Source organism: Haliaeetus albicilla, chromosome 13 (genome assembly GCF_947461875.1).
Source record: "Haliaeetus albicilla chromosome 13, bHalAlb1.1, whole genome shotgun sequence".
NCBI lineage: Eukaryota > Metazoa > Chordata > Aves > Accipitriformes > Accipitridae > Haliaeetus > Haliaeetus albicilla.
The window spans coordinates 1012403-1029094 of NC_091495.1; the positions used below are offsets into that span (position 1 = coordinate 1012403).

At 55.5% G+C, this 16692-nt stretch overlaps 1 protein-coding gene and 1 long non-coding RNA gene across 3 annotated transcripts in view; both read right to left on the reverse strand.

Moving 5' to 3' along the window:
• The window catches only part of PTK7 (protein tyrosine kinase 7 (inactive)), a 36344-nt gene extending 22266 nt beyond the window's left edge, over positions 1-14078 (reverse strand). For both annotated transcript variants that reach the window (XM_069799811.1, XM_069799810.1), the window contains exon 1: positions 13945-14078. In XM_069799811.1, the coding sequence (XP_069655912.1) occupies positions 13945-13975 (31 nt within the window). In that variant the 5' untranslated portion in view covers positions 13976-14078. The remainder of the gene's footprint in view (positions 1-13944) is intronic.
• LOC138688509 (uncharacterized) lies at positions 11788-12860 on the reverse strand. Its single transcript, XR_011327368.1, has 2 exons — positions 12240-12860; positions 11788-12102 (listed from the first exon to the last, which is right to left on the reverse strand). It is a non-coding gene; the product is annotated as an uncharacterized lncRNA (long non-coding RNA).
• Positions 14079-16692: the final 2614 nt, after the last annotated feature.

The window sequence follows — 16692 nt, forward strand, 5'->3', positions numbered from 1 at the left end:
AGCTTTTCTCCCTTTTGCGGTGGTTTGCTCCGGACTTGCAGGAGACGCGATGCTTGCACACCACCGCTTCACACCAGTTATCACACCACCACGCAGGCCATCCACCTAGTTCTTCTCCGCATGCTCCACGGAAGGCTACGTCAAATTAACCTGTAGCACAGCCATTTGCATCCATGAGCAAAGTTTCAAATGCAAAGCACCCGGATATCCAACCTTCCAGGTGGGATTTACTGATCCAGAAAAGAAGCAACCCAGGATGCAAGTAGGGACAGAGGCATTCCCACTCTGTAACAGCTGAGGGCATCTGCTCATCCCACAGTACCTGGCCTTTTCACTTGGATCCCAAATGGAAACAGCAGAGCTGGTCCAATCTTTCCTCGCCTCCACCCCTGTGTGCCAATGCAAGATTACATCTGTCCAGACCCTGACCACCCTCATGGACCCCACCAGGAGACCTATGATGTATAGCAGATGCAAGCCCAGGTTTGGAAACTTCTTGGCTGCTGGTCCACCAGTGAGTGACAAGTGCTCTGCAATGGGACCGCAGCCTGAGCTCGCCCCTGGTGCCCCACAGCACCTCTCTCCACTGCCCTCTGCCTGGAGGAGTGCTTTTAAACACTGGCTCCGAGCAACCATCGATAAGGCAACTCTGCCCTTCAAACCAAGCTTTAGAATTAAAAAAAGAAAAGCTGCGACCATTTAGCACAATTCCCATTAGCCTCCCCAGACCTGTTCAGAGAGGCTGCAAGCTGTGGGGGATTTCCCTCCCTGCCCAGGATCCCATACTTGGGAATGGCTAAGCCCAATTTCTGAGCAATTATCGCAAGAAATCTGAACAGAGCCACTGGGGTTTGAGCGCTGTAAATCAACTGCTGGAGCAAACGCTGAGGCAGCGCTCGCAGTAACGCGCTGGGATGCAGCTGGCCATGGGAAGAGCTCCCTGCCACACACAGCGGGGAGACGCCTGCAGCTTCCATCGCACATAGCCCCAGTCCCAAAGCAGGCAGGAACGGCTCACACCTGTGCCACAGGAGAAAAGACCAGTATAACTGAGAAAAAGGTTCAGCACAAGGACAGTGAGCCCAGGCACCCAGCTGCAGACTCCTGACGGCTGCCGGCACGTCGCTCACCCGCTCAGTTCAAGCGAGTTTGGGGCTTTTCCCACCTCTGTTCCTCATGGTGCCCATCCTGCTTCCTCAGCACAGATCCTGTGAATCCCAGCCCCCTCCCCAGCCGCACACCCCTCACGTTTGCTTCTTCCAAGACCATCCCAAGCTCAGTTTCATAAATGCCATACCGGCTCCGCAGCCTCTATTCTCCACAGCTCCCTGCCTTCATCCTCGCACGGGCAGCAAGCAGAGACCCTGCTTTCCTGTGGGCTCAAAGCAGCAGGGTAACAGAAGAGCCAGCCCAAAGCAACACGACACGATAAACCTTTGCGGGCAGGGACAGGGTGGCGGTGGGGAGCGAGGTCCAGGGCATTTCCCACTGCGTGAGCAGACTTACTTGGGCTGGTGGGACAGCCACCACGCTGCGCAGTTTTGTCTCCAAGGGCGAGGGATTTGCTAGTGACCTTACTTAAGGTATGGAAGATGTGTTTGGGCTGAACGGCTAGCTGTGCCTTTGCCCCACGGTCCGTCCTGACATCTCAGCAGCCTTGCTCAAACAGAGGAAAACTGGAGCAAGCCAGGGTAGCCCCAGCGGTAGCCCAAGCTCCTTGGCTTCCCGCAACAGCTTGGGCTGCTGAACCAGAACAACTGGCCTCGGCCCCGCAGGAGCAGGTCGACACCGCTCTGAGCCACGCTCCGCAAATGGGCATCGCCGGGGGGGACGACACGCCTGGTCCCAGGGCAAGGATGCCGTTCTGTTGGGCCACCGAGGCGACCGGGTGGTCCCACGCCCCTAAAAGAAGCCCAGGTAGCCCTCCTGAGCCCCCAAACCCAGACAAAGAACCAGCCCAAGCCACGAACACAGCGTTGGGGTGGTGCAGCTGGGAGGGGGATAGGGCAGAGTTAGCGGCCAGACCGCAGCTTCTTCTGCCCAAAAGCTCAAGGCACAGGCACATGCTGGCAACTTTCTGCACCATGGCTGCTGGCTAGTGGAGAAGCAAGCTTGCTTTGGTCAGGCAGCTGGACCCGTGCCTGCTCGCTGAGCAGCACAGGCAGGGGTGGCCACGGGACCCCCAGGAAGGCCAGGACAATATCTTGGTGGCAGATAAACAGAGACAGAAGGAACAAGTGAGACAGGAAAGCCACAAGCCCAGTGCAGGAGCTGGGAATCCTGCTGGCTCAATTAAACCTTCTTTAATGGTGCGTCAGCCAAAGGCTCCAGAGCAGACGTCGCCAGCTGTGTTGCCAAGCCCCAGCGAGAAACACAAATGCTTCAAGGGTGACTCAGCACCAAGCGACAGACTTGCTGCACCCACAGGTCCTGCCAACCGACTCTCCCAGGCTTGCTCAGAGCCCTTGAGCGATTCCCTGGCTTCCTCAGAAACACTGATTTATAGCTGACGTGCTACTGGCAGCACACGGCCGGCTGGAGACACAGCTGATCCGGAGGCCGAACTCTCCGGCTGGCACAGCAAAGGTACCGCGCTTTTCTCCCACGAAACGGAGCGGGGCAGACGGACGGGTGCCAAGCGGAGCCAGGATGAGCCGCGTGCTCCCTGTGCGACGGTCTCGAAGGACGACGCTTCGCTCGCAATTTAAGCAAGGAGCGTGTGAGAACGCAAAGGTCCTTACCAAGCAAAACCCCTCTGGTAGTAGAGGAGAGCCCAGGCGGTGTTGAACAGCCAGGTAGGTCCTGCCCAGCAGGGAAAAGCCGCGACAGAGCTGGCTCGGGACTCGACACTCCTTGCCCTGGGGCCGGAGGCAAGATCCTGCGGGGATGAGGCTGCGTTGCTTCACCCACAAGGTCCGTGTGGCTGAGAACTCATCCCCTGGTAGTTGGGGGCCAGCACCTCCAGGCATCACACCTCGCCAGGACATCTTCACGCCCCTTCGCTCAAGCTGAGGGTTGAAGGCTGACGTTACTCCTGCCATCCCAAGCCCAGCCAAGAGGGATTCCTCCACAACGGTGCTGCCTGCGTGCAGAGGGAGCCCCTGGCCAGGGCTTCACGTTTTTCCTGTTCCAGCCGAAAACACCATTCCAGCAGACGATGGGAAAAAACCAGAACAAGCTCCATAAAGCTGCCTGGTGCTTCCCTTCAGCAAACAGGAGCCCCAGCCAGCCCAGAGAATGGAAACTCAGGCTGCAGAGACAAAAGAGGGAGGTGGCGGGGGGGAGAAGGAGGCCAGGGCAAGGGAAGCAGTGCAAAGAGAAGAAGCACACACACACACACGAGGCCTCCAAGCGAAGCCAGCCGCTTCATCCTGCTTCTCTGCATGCTGCCACCAAACCCATCGGAAGGAGAAAAACCTCCCCAGTACCACCCAAACCTGCGCTGGCTCTTGGATGTGCTTGGTCAGGACGTCTTGAAGAACTTGCTTTCTGAGGGGGCCAGGTGGGAGGGTTACAACCTTACCCGGCAGACCCCAAACCAGACATGGCTCGCCAGCAAGCTCCACAAACGCCCCGAGAGCAGCAGAGCAGGGACAGCAGCTGGCGGGGGGGGACGGGGGGGCACAGACGAGAAGTCACGTCTACACGAGCACGCGGACACCCTTGGCATCCCCCTCGCCGTTTTGCTGGCAGCTATATGTTTACACTATCTATAGGGACTTCAAGTCCACCCATAAACAACCCTCCAGCCCCAAGGAGGATTCTTGAGAGCTGGGGACAGCTGCGCTCCCGAGCCTTGCACGCAAGGAAGCAGACAGGGAGCTTATTTATCTCCCAAGCCCTGCTCTGGGATAAATATTTTAAATCTCTCTCCAGGTCATGGCGGTGTATTTACAGCTAAGTTTCCCTTAGTGATCTGCCTGTAGAGGCTCAGATGGATTTGCCATGAAGATCCAGCTGGCCAAGCTCTCCAGACAGCTTATAGCTCATGGGAGAAATGGTTCATCCAGTGGCCGTCGTCTTGAAAGCGACACCCACGCCGGGGCAACTGCTCTAGCGATTCGGTTGTACACCCGGGCACGCGGCTGGCTCTGCATGGGCCACCCACGGGCACGCATCCAGCCGCTCGGCTTTCCCAGGATCAAGGGGGATGGCATGGAGGCTGGAGGATGCCCCATACAGCACTATACCAGGGGCAATCCGGCAGCCGTATTCCCCACGGCGCAAGGAGTCCGGCTCGAGGTGAGTGAGTCTCTGGAGCATCCTGCTTTGCCACTTGGTTTTATTGCAGGTTTGACCTGTTTGCTCCCCTCCCATAGGAAGGGAAGAAGCTCCCAAGGAAAGGCACTCCCAGCAAAACACACTGGCTTTTTTCCTAGCAGCCACCACGGTGCTGTAAGCTAAAAATTACACCACGCATCCAGCAGTGCCAGAGACGAGTGGAGCTGCCAAAAGGCATTGAGGAGACGCCTGAAAAAGGCCTCACTCCACCAACTAGCTGCGTTGGTGCCTCTCCTACTTATATGGGCTCTACGCTGTTGGGTTTTGACTTCTGCCTGCATCTGAAGCTTGCAGAGGAGGGACTGGTTGCCCAGGGCTTCTCTCTGGGTTCGTATCATTTCTGTGTCACCCCTCACGAGCATCTCGGGGACACTAGTTAATACTGTCTGCTGTGCATTGCACATCCATTTTCCCCATCTCTGTCCCCAGCTGTGCCCTACAGGTCTGCAGATTTCATCCAGCTCCTTCTCTTTTCATCGCTGGAAAGCTGAAGACCAGCCCCATTTCACGATCACCGTTTCTGGTTGTGCAGGGCAGCACTGCTGTCCACCTACAGCCCAGGACCTGCCTCCTGGGGGAAAACATCACTGGGGAGACTGGACCTGCAGTATCACCTCTGAAAGCAAAGAGGGCACAGAAAGGAACAGCTCCTTGTTTATTTTCATTAGAGCAATTTATGAATCTATATTAAAAGCCACAAAAATAGGCAAGTAGACAGAGAAGCTAATATTTCCTCTGCTCATGCAATATTAATTAAAAGGTAGCTTCTCTATGAGACATTGCTACATTACCTCTCAGCTAAAAATGGAGAAAAGTCACTGAGTGGGAAGAATATGCAAGCAGAGCACTTTCTGGAATACTTCTACAAATCGATAACTAGGCAGAATGCTTGCTACAGACGGATCTAATGCAAAGCCCCAGTGACAAACTAAACAAAAGCTTGGCTACAACAGACTCACAGAGACAGCAGCAGGATAGCCGATTCCCAATGTATCTGGAGAACAAATAATTCTTACTGGACAGTCCCTAATCCACCAGTGGGAAGAGCACCGGGACATCCTAAGCAACCAAATGCCAAGGAAGCACAAACAGTGGCAACAGACACCCGACAACCAGGTCTCGGAGAGTAAAAAGTTGCGCTGAGATATCTGCAGGTCCCTGGCTGCTCACTGCGGCCGCTCAGAAATCCAGGTAAAATGGATTGCTCCATCAAACCCACGGCACGTCTTTGCCTGCACATGAGCCAGGCAGGAGAGCATCTCCAGCCGAGGAGAGGCAGGACCAAATCCCAGCAAACAAAACGTTAGCCGTTCAGATTAACAGTTTCTACTTCAGGCCACGTGGTTTTAAGACTTTGCCTTAGCTGAGTAGAAGAATTCTCATCAAAAGTCCCCGATTTCCGAGAACCCCCTGAACATCTCAGCAGCCCTGCCCCAGCTCTGCTCTGATTTCTTGCCACTGTTGTGAACTGGGTGTCTGGCTCAAGGAGATGAGACCAATCTCAAAAGATGGGATGAGGAAGCCACACCTGGCAAAACAGCAGCGCTCACAGCCAGGCACAGGAGAGAAACCGAGTGCCGGGAAGGTCTGAGAAGGGGACGCGTGGCATGCCATGGTGGGGGGCTGGATGCAGAAGAGGAACCACGAAGAGGGGAGACAGGGGGCGCAGCTGGAAAAGGAACACCTGGGCCAGAACAAGAAGGCAGCAAGACAGAGGCAGGACCGGGGCAGAAGGGTCAACGCTGCCGTGGCAGGGGAGACCCCAGCAAGGCGAGCCTCCACGTACACACCTGAAGGCTGCAAGCACACGCAACACGCAGGGACAGCCACCAGGAGCTAACTCGGCAGAGAAAAATCACACCCGTTGTCTTTGTAGCCAAGCTTTTTGCTTGGAATATGGTGGATGAACATCTCTTCAAAGCTGGCTGGAGGAAAAGGTGGTCTCAAGACAAATCGGCCGACATCCAGCCGTCTCGCTGCTACCGAAGGAGGCTCAGCCCAGGATCCAGCCGCTCCCATAGCGCCTGCCGGTTGCTCTCAGATTATCTCCCAGGCTCCCAGTACGGAGGGAGAGGAACAAAGAACACCAAGTAACTCGCAGGAAGCTCCGTTTTCTTTGGTCCGAGATGATTTGCACAATTCTTCAACTGCTGCAGGAGACTTTGGGTGTTGGTCCCTCTCCAGGGAAGCTGCGGAGAGGCAACTGAATGACTCGTCCTCAGCAGCACAAACCCACCTATGCTCCCATGGATATGGTTCAGGAGAGCTGGAAGCGCTGCCTTGTGCGTGGCGACTGTCTGGTTTTATCTTCTTTGATCTCATCTTCGCTGGGAAAGACAAAAACCATCACCTTTCCTCCCATGAAAGCTTCCCACTGACGCAGGCACTGCCAGCACCACGCCGCAACCCCGTGCCACGCAAGCGACGGGGCTCCCAGCAGAGCCAGGACACACACCAAAGCACACTGTGTGGAGAGCAATAAAGGCACTTGCAAGCCGCAGCTTGTCCTGCCTTTAACCATTTGAAGAGTCGCTGTATGTTTTGGAATCAAAGGCTTCCTTTGTGCTCCTGAAGAGACCAACAAGCAACCGTAATGAGGAGGGAGTTTTATAGCTGGTCTTAAGCAATACTGTGCCTATCTTGTGCCAGCATCACATTTGACAGCAAGGACAACCCCGCACAGAGCTGCCCAGAGGCATGTAAGCCTCCCCTCTGCAGCCAGAACGGGGTTTCTCCCCAGAACCACGGCACGAGGCGGCCAGAGCCCTCCGATTTGGGGTGATGGAGGACGGAGCCGACTTGCCGCTGCCGTATCGACAGCGGCAGGGCACTGTCTCGGCTGCTTTTCAGGGCAGCCTGAGCTGCACCCAGGCGTAAAATCCCTCGTGCCGGGACAAACCTCACCTCACCACAGCATCGCAGGAGAGGAAAAGTTCTAAAGCCTGTCACCTTAGAGCTACCCTGAAAACAAATATCTGTCGTTAGCATTGAGGTCTGAATGCAAAGCGCTCACGGACGCTCCTGTCCTCCAGGATAGAAGTCACCTAGGAACCGAACGGATGTCAGCCAGGGGCTGAAATACAAGTAGACTTTTAATACTCACTCACTTAAACCCCAGCCCCTTCCCGCACCAGCTCCCAGCACCGGCAGCGACCTTGCGTGTGCCATCGCTTTCTCCCAGCCCGCAACATCTCGTTTTCCCAGAGCGGGAGGGTTCACGCCCCCAAAATCAAATGTGTCACCCCACTTTCCAAACAGGAGTCTGCTCGTATCCGTCTTCCTCATTCATCACCCTGCGCAATACGAACACCGAGCCCAGCCACCCCAACCTCACGGCGGTCCAGACCATCTGACAGCGGTGAATTCACTTCACACGTGCTCAGGGGCCCTGTCCACAAATGCCAAACTTCCTTCCCTGCTCCATTCAAATCAGAGCTTAATTTGACAGGCCATCGGTATCCCACCGGCAAGCTCCATCTCACACGAGGAATCATTGGTTACAAACAGCCATGCCTCAATTCCAGACGCACAATTTGCGTGCACCCGCTGTGCAAGGGGACAGGGAGTTCACGAGGACTCATCCCTGCGACGTTCCACCCTGGGCAAGTCCCAAAATGAATTCTCCTGTGGTTGGGTCTGGCTAGTTTTCATTTCCGCTCTCTGGGGCACCTTGACACCTCAGCATCCACCCGTTCACCGTCAACAGGAACGTTTTAAGTAGTGGCCTGGGCCTCGCCTGGATGTCACCTAATACTTTTAAGGATTAAAATGCATTTTGAAGAGAAGTCCTTGCAGAACAACTTCAGAGGGTCAAAACTGGAGAAGAGAGGATGGACTTTTGAAAGCCGACCAAATCAAAAGAGCAGCCCCAGGCAGTAACAGTATCAACAAAAGCACCTACCCATCAACCTTCCCAAAATGCTCTAAGATAAACAGGCTCGGGAACAGTCCGAGCTGGGCCGGCACACCAAAACTCCTCATCCCAGGCACACAGACCAGGCTTTCAGAAGCTTGCAAACCACTCTGAAGTCCCCCTCACCTCTCTCTTTGCTGATCAGACAGCACGTATTAGTTACCTCTCGGAGGAGAGGAAAGCAGACTGTTCTGTGCACAGACAGAGACTGCTTCCCCAAAAAAGGCAAGGCTTAAATTAAGACTAGAAGTACTGTACGGCTCAGCCTTTTAAGCTCAGGAAAAACATTTTTGTATTAAATTTAAAAAAAAAAAAAAAGCTGGCAGGAGTGAGGAACGGAGCTGGAGCAGCAGTCAATGAAAAGCACATGCGCTGCAGACCTGGCTGCCAACACAAATTGATGCTTTGAAACAAAGACCACTTGTGTTTGGCTTGAAGATCTTCCCCAGCTACTCGGCAGGGGCTGCAGAGATTAAAAGGAGACACAGGTAAACACAGGAGAACAGCGCTTGCTGCCAAGTATTTCCCCAGAACAAAGGAATGACCCGAAATGGAGTCCCTGCCTTGATGGGGTGACACGGGTTCATCCTCACCGTGCTGCAATGTGCCAAAGCAAGAGGAAACATTGGACAAACCTTTGGACAGGTCTTTATTCAACCGGAGTTCAAGCAGCACCAGACCCACAGACTGGACCCAGCGAGCTGCAGCAGCTTAATGCACCGAACGCGCCTCCAACCTCAAGAGCCCACAGGAGCTTCGCTACGACCAGCCTGCACCCATCTCCCGTGGGGGAGAACATCCAGAAGAAACCCCAGACAACTATTCTGCCACTGCTCTTTGAGACCACAGACACTCGTGAGCATCCTGCAAAGCTTCTGTCGCACTTTGGTCTAGTTCCCAAACCAACCTACATCCATATGAAGACATGCCTTGCAAGCCTCTCTTCCTTCCCGCTGCCGGCACAGCGGTACGTTCAGAAGGCATAGGAAGATGGTCTTCCTCACGATGATCCTTCAGTCCGGCCCTTTTTTGTTTAGGGACACCAGCTGTCCAGTCTAAACCAAACAGCAATAGTAACAGTTCCCATTGCAATGCAAGGGAGATTTGCTGGGGTGACTTGAGAGGCAATGGGACACTTCTGCCTCACGTAGCACCCAACAGCAATGGAAGAAAGCACCCCTGGACCAGATCCCCCAGCAACAGGCAAGGAAGAGAAGAGATAAACGGAGAGCCGACAGCTCATCAACACAACCAGCAGGGCAGATCCTGAGGGGCTTGGGTAGGATGGAGGAGGTGGAAGAGCAGGACCCTGCCCAGGCCATACCCTCCAGAATTGAAAAGCTGTGTGCTTGCTTGCTTATGCTGTGGTTCAACAGCTTCGGCATTAGGAAATGAGCAAACAGCTTCTAAAAGACCCCAGGGTCCCCCACCTTACTCGCACTCCCTCTGAACAACCACCCTCAAAGGCAAGGGATGCACAACGTATTTGGAGCGCTGAAAGCTCTCAAGGACATCAGGAACAAGACATGAACCATGCGCAGAGCCTCCCAACCACGACAAAGCCCAGGGAACAGCCCCTGCTCTAGCAGGCAGCCACACAAAAAGCGTGAAAACTGCAGCATCCCTATCTGCTCCCTGTCACGTCTCTCCGAGAAAAATCCTTCCGTGCCCAGCAGTGGGATTGCTTCTTCCAGGCAAGCCGGCAGAGAAGGTATGCTACATTCACAGCACAGCCCTTCAACCCCACTGTGCAATATAATGTCTAACAGACTAAAGGTATTTACAAGCAGCTCTTGGATGCTACCTCCCAACGTCCTCCAGGCAAGGAGCAAAACATGGAGACAGGCCACCCCGCACAGCACCTCTGCCATGCTGAAATGCACGCTGATGCCAAAGAACCAACACGTTACCAATTGTCAAATCATCGTTTCTTCATCTCCCTCAAGCCACAGTTGATTTCTTATAAAGGTAAAAGACACTACACTCGCCCTTCTCCCACCTCGGGCATGACCAGCCTTCTCCAGGAGGTATCGCCACGCCAAAGGCGTTCGCCTGGGGAGGTGAATCGGTACAGCTGCCTCTCTCACACAGCAAAATCCACCGCTCTTATTTCAGAACTTTTGCAACCCCCTCCAAACCCAACGTTAACAGCCTGCGCAACTTAAATCCTCCTAAAAGAGGATGTTCCTGTGCATATGCCAAGCATCTTGTCAGCCTCGCCGCCCTCCAGGCCTCCAAAGAGCTGCCTGTCCCACCCCACGAGACCGCCACTCACGTTAGGAGAACAAGACCTGTTTCCTTGGGGTCTGGACAAACAATCGCATGTCCTCCCGTCTCAGGGGAATTTCCCTGCAAACACCGCAGCAGCAACTGCCTTCACAAAGAGCACGTTTGTACCCGAGTCTGTCTGCTGCTAAATAAGCATTTGTTCCAAGTTCCTAAATATTGAAAGCAGTGGAAACACCCACTGCTAATGTGAAATATTTTGCATTCCAGGCCTGAGAGCTACGCTTGAAAATGTTCAGGGAGGAAAGAGTGTTTATTCACTGGAGAGAGGTGTAGGTCCAGCTATTTACTTAAGTCCACGTGTGCTTGCTGGAAGACAGCTTTGATCTTTGCAGCTCAAATAGCAGATGAATTGCAAAGAAGGGAAGAAAAATATTAGTGTAAAGTTCCCCTAGTAAATACCTGTAACCAGGCCTCACAGCCTTCAGATCTTTTTTAAGTGCCTTATCACTTACAGCCAGACTGGCTCTTGAGTTCTTGCCCGCTGCCCCAAAGCCAGGCTCTTCTCTCCCCACCCCTTTCCTACCTTCTGCCCTCCATTCCCCTTGGGCTCCATGGCCTTTGGAGAAAGCGCAGCCTGTCCTCCTAGGGCACGTATGCCTATCTGCTTGGATGCAACCTGGACCAGCCTTTGGTCAAACAAGGCGAGACCTATCCATCCCAGCCACGCGCAGATGCGCGGTGCCATCCATCCACCTCTCTTGAGCAAGAGGGCTTCAAGCAGACTGGGAGCAAGAGCGTTCATCGCCCACCGTGCAACTAAACACAGGTGCTTGCTGCAGTTTAAACACCTGCCCAGCTGCCTTTCGAAGACGGTCTTGTTCCAGATCAATTAGGAGATCAGAGGACATCTTTAAAGGATGCAGAACATGACAACCCTCTGGTCGGTGCCAGCTCTCAGCGGTCCAGCACCCGCTGTGCAGACAAAGAAGTGCCTATAGCCATGACTACGGAGTCGCTGTGCCTTTGAAGCTCCTGCCACGTCGGGGTTACAGCCTGCCTGGAGCACTGCCTGAGCACGGCCAAGTCTCAAGGGGGATCACAGAAGAAAAGAATGGTATTGGCTTGTCACTGCTTTGCCCCAAAACAGCCCAGAAATGTGCTGAGCAGCACAGCTTTTTGGCGGCTGAAGGGATGCTCGCTCAGATCAACTATCACAGTTCTTGGTCTGGCTGCAGAGGACTTGGAGCCGCTGGAAAACAGATGGCAGCTTTAGCTCAAAGAGCGAAAGTCACCCAAGTTGTACTATTGGAAATTTATTATGGACCCTTTAAACCCAGGAGAAATTCTCAGATCCTATATGATCATTCCTGTTTTCAGGGATTTTATTCTTTAGGAGCAGGCTTGCTAGCGAGCACAAGAAAAGCACTGCCATACGGAAATGTACAGCTCAACATGGGACACGGAGGCACTTCCAGAACAAAATAGACCTTTTGGGGTTTTTTTAGCTTCAGAGAAAAGTTGACTCAGCAAATATTTCCTCCGCTAGCATTTCAACCACATGTTCCAGCAGAAGCCAGCACACATCTGGCACGCTGCAGTGTCATTGCCAGAAAGATCACAGCTTCGCCAAGCAACGGAAATGGAGGAAGAGGAACCAGCAGTCCAGGCACCGAGCACTCCTGGAACACGTACGTGGCAAAGAAAGGACCCACGTCAGCCACGGATACCCCACACTTCGCCGGTCTTTCCCCAGCCCTCTCTCCAAACAGCATCCGCAGGCAGAGGGAGATGCTGCCCTGCAACCCGCAAAACTTACCGCTAAAAACCTAGACATCAAACCGTACGTTTTGGCCACACGGCTGGCGTCTGAGATTTTTTTTCACAGCGTCCCGTGCGCTGGACGGCAGCACGTTCCTCCCGGTGCTGTAGGACGTGGTCCTGCTGAGCAAGAGGAACTAGGAGGAGAGTACGTGCTTGGAGCAAGCACAGAAACTCCAGCAACCGGAGAGGGGAGCGTGCCGGCAGGGAAGGCGGTGGACAACCCTCACAGGCAGGCCCGCACATCCCAGCTGCCGGTGGCGGCACGCTGGCAGGTAGGCGAATGCCGCGGCAGGTCCACGGGGCCCCACGGCTCCAAATCAGAGCCCAAACAAAGCAACGCACTCCTCCTCCTCCAGAAACAGCCTCCCCAGAAGCCTGCCAAGGCAAACGGCAATCACGGTCCTAATCAGTGAAATAAGTGCTGCTTTTCGTGCTTATCGGCTGTAAATTGGACATTACTGGCAGCCTGGCAGCAGGGCTCAATCGCGGCTCCAGACACGTGAAGAGCAGCGCAGCAGCACTATAAATACCTTTCCCTCCGAGGCGGTATCGTCCCCAGGTGCTACGCCAAGATCGCTCTCGATAACGCAGCAGAAACTGCAAAGCGAACCGTACGATCGCGGGAGCGACGCGCGGGACCCGGCCCGTCGCCAACCGAAAGGGGACGAGAACCGAGGCAGCGTGGCGCGGGGCAGCCGTGGGACCTTTCAAAGCCGAGCTGGAAATCGGCTCACCGTCCCCGTGGCTCTCGCACCACGGCCAAAACCCCGGGGTTCCTCAGGCGAGGAAAATGGCGCTAGGAGGCCAGCAGGGAGAAACACCGTGGAGCAGAGCGAGGGAAGGCGGGTTTGGGCCTTGCGGCTGCAGTCGGAAAAACAGCAGCCAGGGAAAAAAAAATTAAAAAAAAAAAATCAACCAGCCGCCCCCCCAAACCTCTGCACCACCGAGGAGGAATGGCAGAGCTGGGAAGAGGCAGGGAGGCTGGCTCATCCCCTGCACGGCACGGTGGCACGGAACGGGGGGGGATGGCTCATGGGGATGCGCTCAGCGAGGGACAAAAACCCACTCGGTGGGTGGGAGCCTGATTTCTGCGGGTGGGAGACCGGTTTCTGCGGGTGGGAGCCCTGAATCCTGCGGGTGGGAGCCCTGATTTTCTGCCGGGTGGGAGCCCACTGGATTTTTTTTTTTTCTCCCGAGTTTTGACCCGCTCGTGATTTCACGGGAAAACCACCCGCTGCACACAAACAGCCGCCCCGGCGTCAGCCCGCAACCGCGGTGGCTGCGAAACGGGACCGAGCCCAGCGAGAGGGGGCACCGGGATCCCCCTCCCCAGACGGCAAAACGTCTGGAGCGTTTGCATCCGAATTCCTTTTAAGCACGACTCTTCCCCGACGGGCTTACGGGACCGGGAACGGAGAGCCGGACCGGGAACGGAGAGCCGGACCGAGGCGTCCCGGTGACTCCCGTAGCATCAAGGGGGCGGGCGGACGGCGAAGAGGCTCTGTGCAGCCCCCTTGCTCCACGCCGGAGCCCCAACGGGCTCGTCCCGGGGTGGTCGGGCCCCATCGCTGCACCGGAGCCGAGGCGGGGGGGGGGGTGGTCGGTAGCGCGAAGCCCCGCCGCCACGGATGAACACCGGGACCCGCATCCCCAAGACGGGGAAATTCTTCGGCTCCCGGCCCCGGCCCTCACTCACTCACCCAACACCAGAAGCGCCCGCACCGCCGCCATTCCTCCCCGCCGCTCCGCTCAGCGTGCGCCCCGTCCACCGGCCATGCCGCCACCGCCGCCGCCCCGCCGTCGCCGGGAGGGGCTTCCGGGGGGTGGGCGGGGCCAGCGCCGGAAAATGGGCGGTGCCGCGGATGTGGGGGCGGGGCCACGGGTGGGGGCGGGGCCCCGCGGGCAGCCACCGGCTCGGCCCCCCCCGGCTCGACGGTGGCGGCTTTTTTTGGGGGGGGGATGTTAATCGTCTCGCCAGCACCGAAGAGAAGCCCCGGCTGGCCCACCGGGGGACGGGGGCTGATAGCGTATTTCCATTCTGTCTGGTAGGTCTAAATATTTTGATGGGTTTAGTATTTTGTACCAGCCCTGGACACGGGTTTGCTGCTAGGTGAGTGTAAAAGTGAGATCTGGTGAATAATTATTAGAAATCTTACACTAATGCTATGATTGAAACAATAGACAAAAGTATAGCCAAGCGATTAACTAGTAATTATTCATAAGTTTTGCAGTTCTTTGCTCTTATGACTAGATGTTCCTGTACAATGTTGAAACTGACCACGTGTGATTGAAGCTACGTTAAGCTTCAAGATCAAAGAACAAGGACAAGAATAAAGACTTCAAGGACAGCCAGCAAGAACTTCAAATGGGTCGGTGGTCACAAAAGCAGCCCTTTGACTCAAATGGATCCTTCGTGGCGCATGATCGGATGTAGGCAGTACTATGATAATCAGTTATAATCATTTTTATGTGTATGTATACTAATCTGATTAATGTGCAATTAGTTATTCTATATAACCTGTTAGTGCTAAAGCTGTCGCATGCACACCAGGTGGAACTATCCCTCGTGCATCCAGCGCTGCAATAAAGAATGCCTGCTTTCTAAAACTCTGAAAGTCTTAGAGAGTTTCTTCGACCGGCTTTTCGGTATCAGGGCTAGCCGGCTGGGAACCGCAGAAGGAGCTGGGTATCTCCAGTTCCCAGTCGTAGCAAGCCCCAACGTGGGGTGGTGAGGAGCCGCGGAGGAGATAAAAGAGCTTCCCTCCCAGGCTGACTGTTCGTTAGGTGGACAGTAGAAGCCGTATTGTTGAGGGACCCTGTGAAAGCACAGGGGCACCGGGGAGCCAGGGGCATCGCACCCGAAGGCAGGTAGAGGGCTGGACACGCAGCCCCAGCTGCACAACGCCGTCGCTTTGCTTCTTCGCTGCTCCTCTGCATCGCCCAAATTCAAGGCGCAGCAGTGCAAGTTGGCCTGGCCACCTGCATGGCGCGGGCCAGAGGCCTCGGTGCCCAGCCGAAGGTCTCCCGTGCAACCTGCTGCGGCTCCACACCACCGCCACTGGCAGCTGCAGCTCTGAACACCAGCTTTCCAGACGGTTTGTCGAGCCTCCAAAACTCTGGCTGCTTTTCATACTGTTGGAAGACTTACCGTCAGACCCCCCGCCCCGCAGCCTCCCCGAAAGCGCTGCTGGATCCATCACGGAGGACACTGAAGCCTTGACTCGGCAAAGCCCATTGGCACTGGATCGGAGCACGCCTGCTGCCCTCTATGGCGGTGCCAGCCTGGAGCTGCACCAGAAGCCCCCACCATTACCACCTCCAGCAGGGCCTGGGAGACCACGGAGCTGCCCCAGCTGGGCGCGCGGTTGTGCGGCTTTGCCGGTAGCCGCAGACCAGTCCTCTCTCAATAGAGAAGCCACCGCTTCCTCTCACCGAAAGCTGTTCTGGTTGTGGTTGGGGACCAAGCAGCCTCAGAGGAAGCGGCAGCCTATTCAGCAAGCTCTAGAAAGCAAGTTTTACTTCCACCTGCAAGCTCAGGGCAAGCAAAGCACCTGACGTGTAGTAAGAGGAAGGGTCTCTGTCTCACATGTGGTGGCTGACTTTGCGCTCTCACCGACGCTGAGCTACCGGACCCCAGCCTCACGTAAGGGACTTGCTTCTCCTTTCCCCAGGAGGGAAGTGATCAGCAGCCAGCGCTGCTAATCCCGGTATCGCCACTCTTAATCTGAGGAGCGCTTGCCACATCAGCCCTCAGAGCTGCAGGCTGTCACAGCACCTCCTCAGCCCCACCTGCCCTGAGTGCCCCAGGGACAAGAACTGCACCACCAGATAGCCAGGAAACCACAGTCTGCTCTTGCTGTGCTTGCCCAGACTCTGCCTGAAGCTACCTTGCTTCCCCAAAGAGAAGGGTGTAACACGCTCGGCTCTGCTCTCCCCACAGCCACAGGCTGGGCAGCCAGGCTCCCTCGCTGCAGGAGGACAAGCCAGCCTGGACAGGGCAGTGAACAGCATCTGACTGGAGAACGGAGTAGCAGAAGGCACCTGCACTGCTACGACAATGAGACCACGGAGCTGGCCCTGGCCTTCCCCCCAGTTCTGGCTGCATCGTAGGGCTAAAGGGCCAGAGCCAGAGTTTGGGCAGCAGCAGCAGGAGGCGAGGCACACAGCACACCTCCAGTTACAGCAGGAGGAAAACTCCTTGGGAACTGGGTCAGAAGCAGCCAGAAGTTCCTCCACACTGAGCCAGTTAAGCACATCCCTGCAAAAGCACACCAGCTCCTGCAGCCAACCAGCACAATGTGCAGTCACGTTTGAATTCTCAGCCCCCACGATCAGGCGCCCATGTGCAGTAGAGTCAAAGGAGCCAACTTTTTGCACAGGGGAAAAACGAGGCTAGAGCAGACCCCATCCAGCAGAAAACCACCTCACCTGCAGGGGAGTGTGGCCAC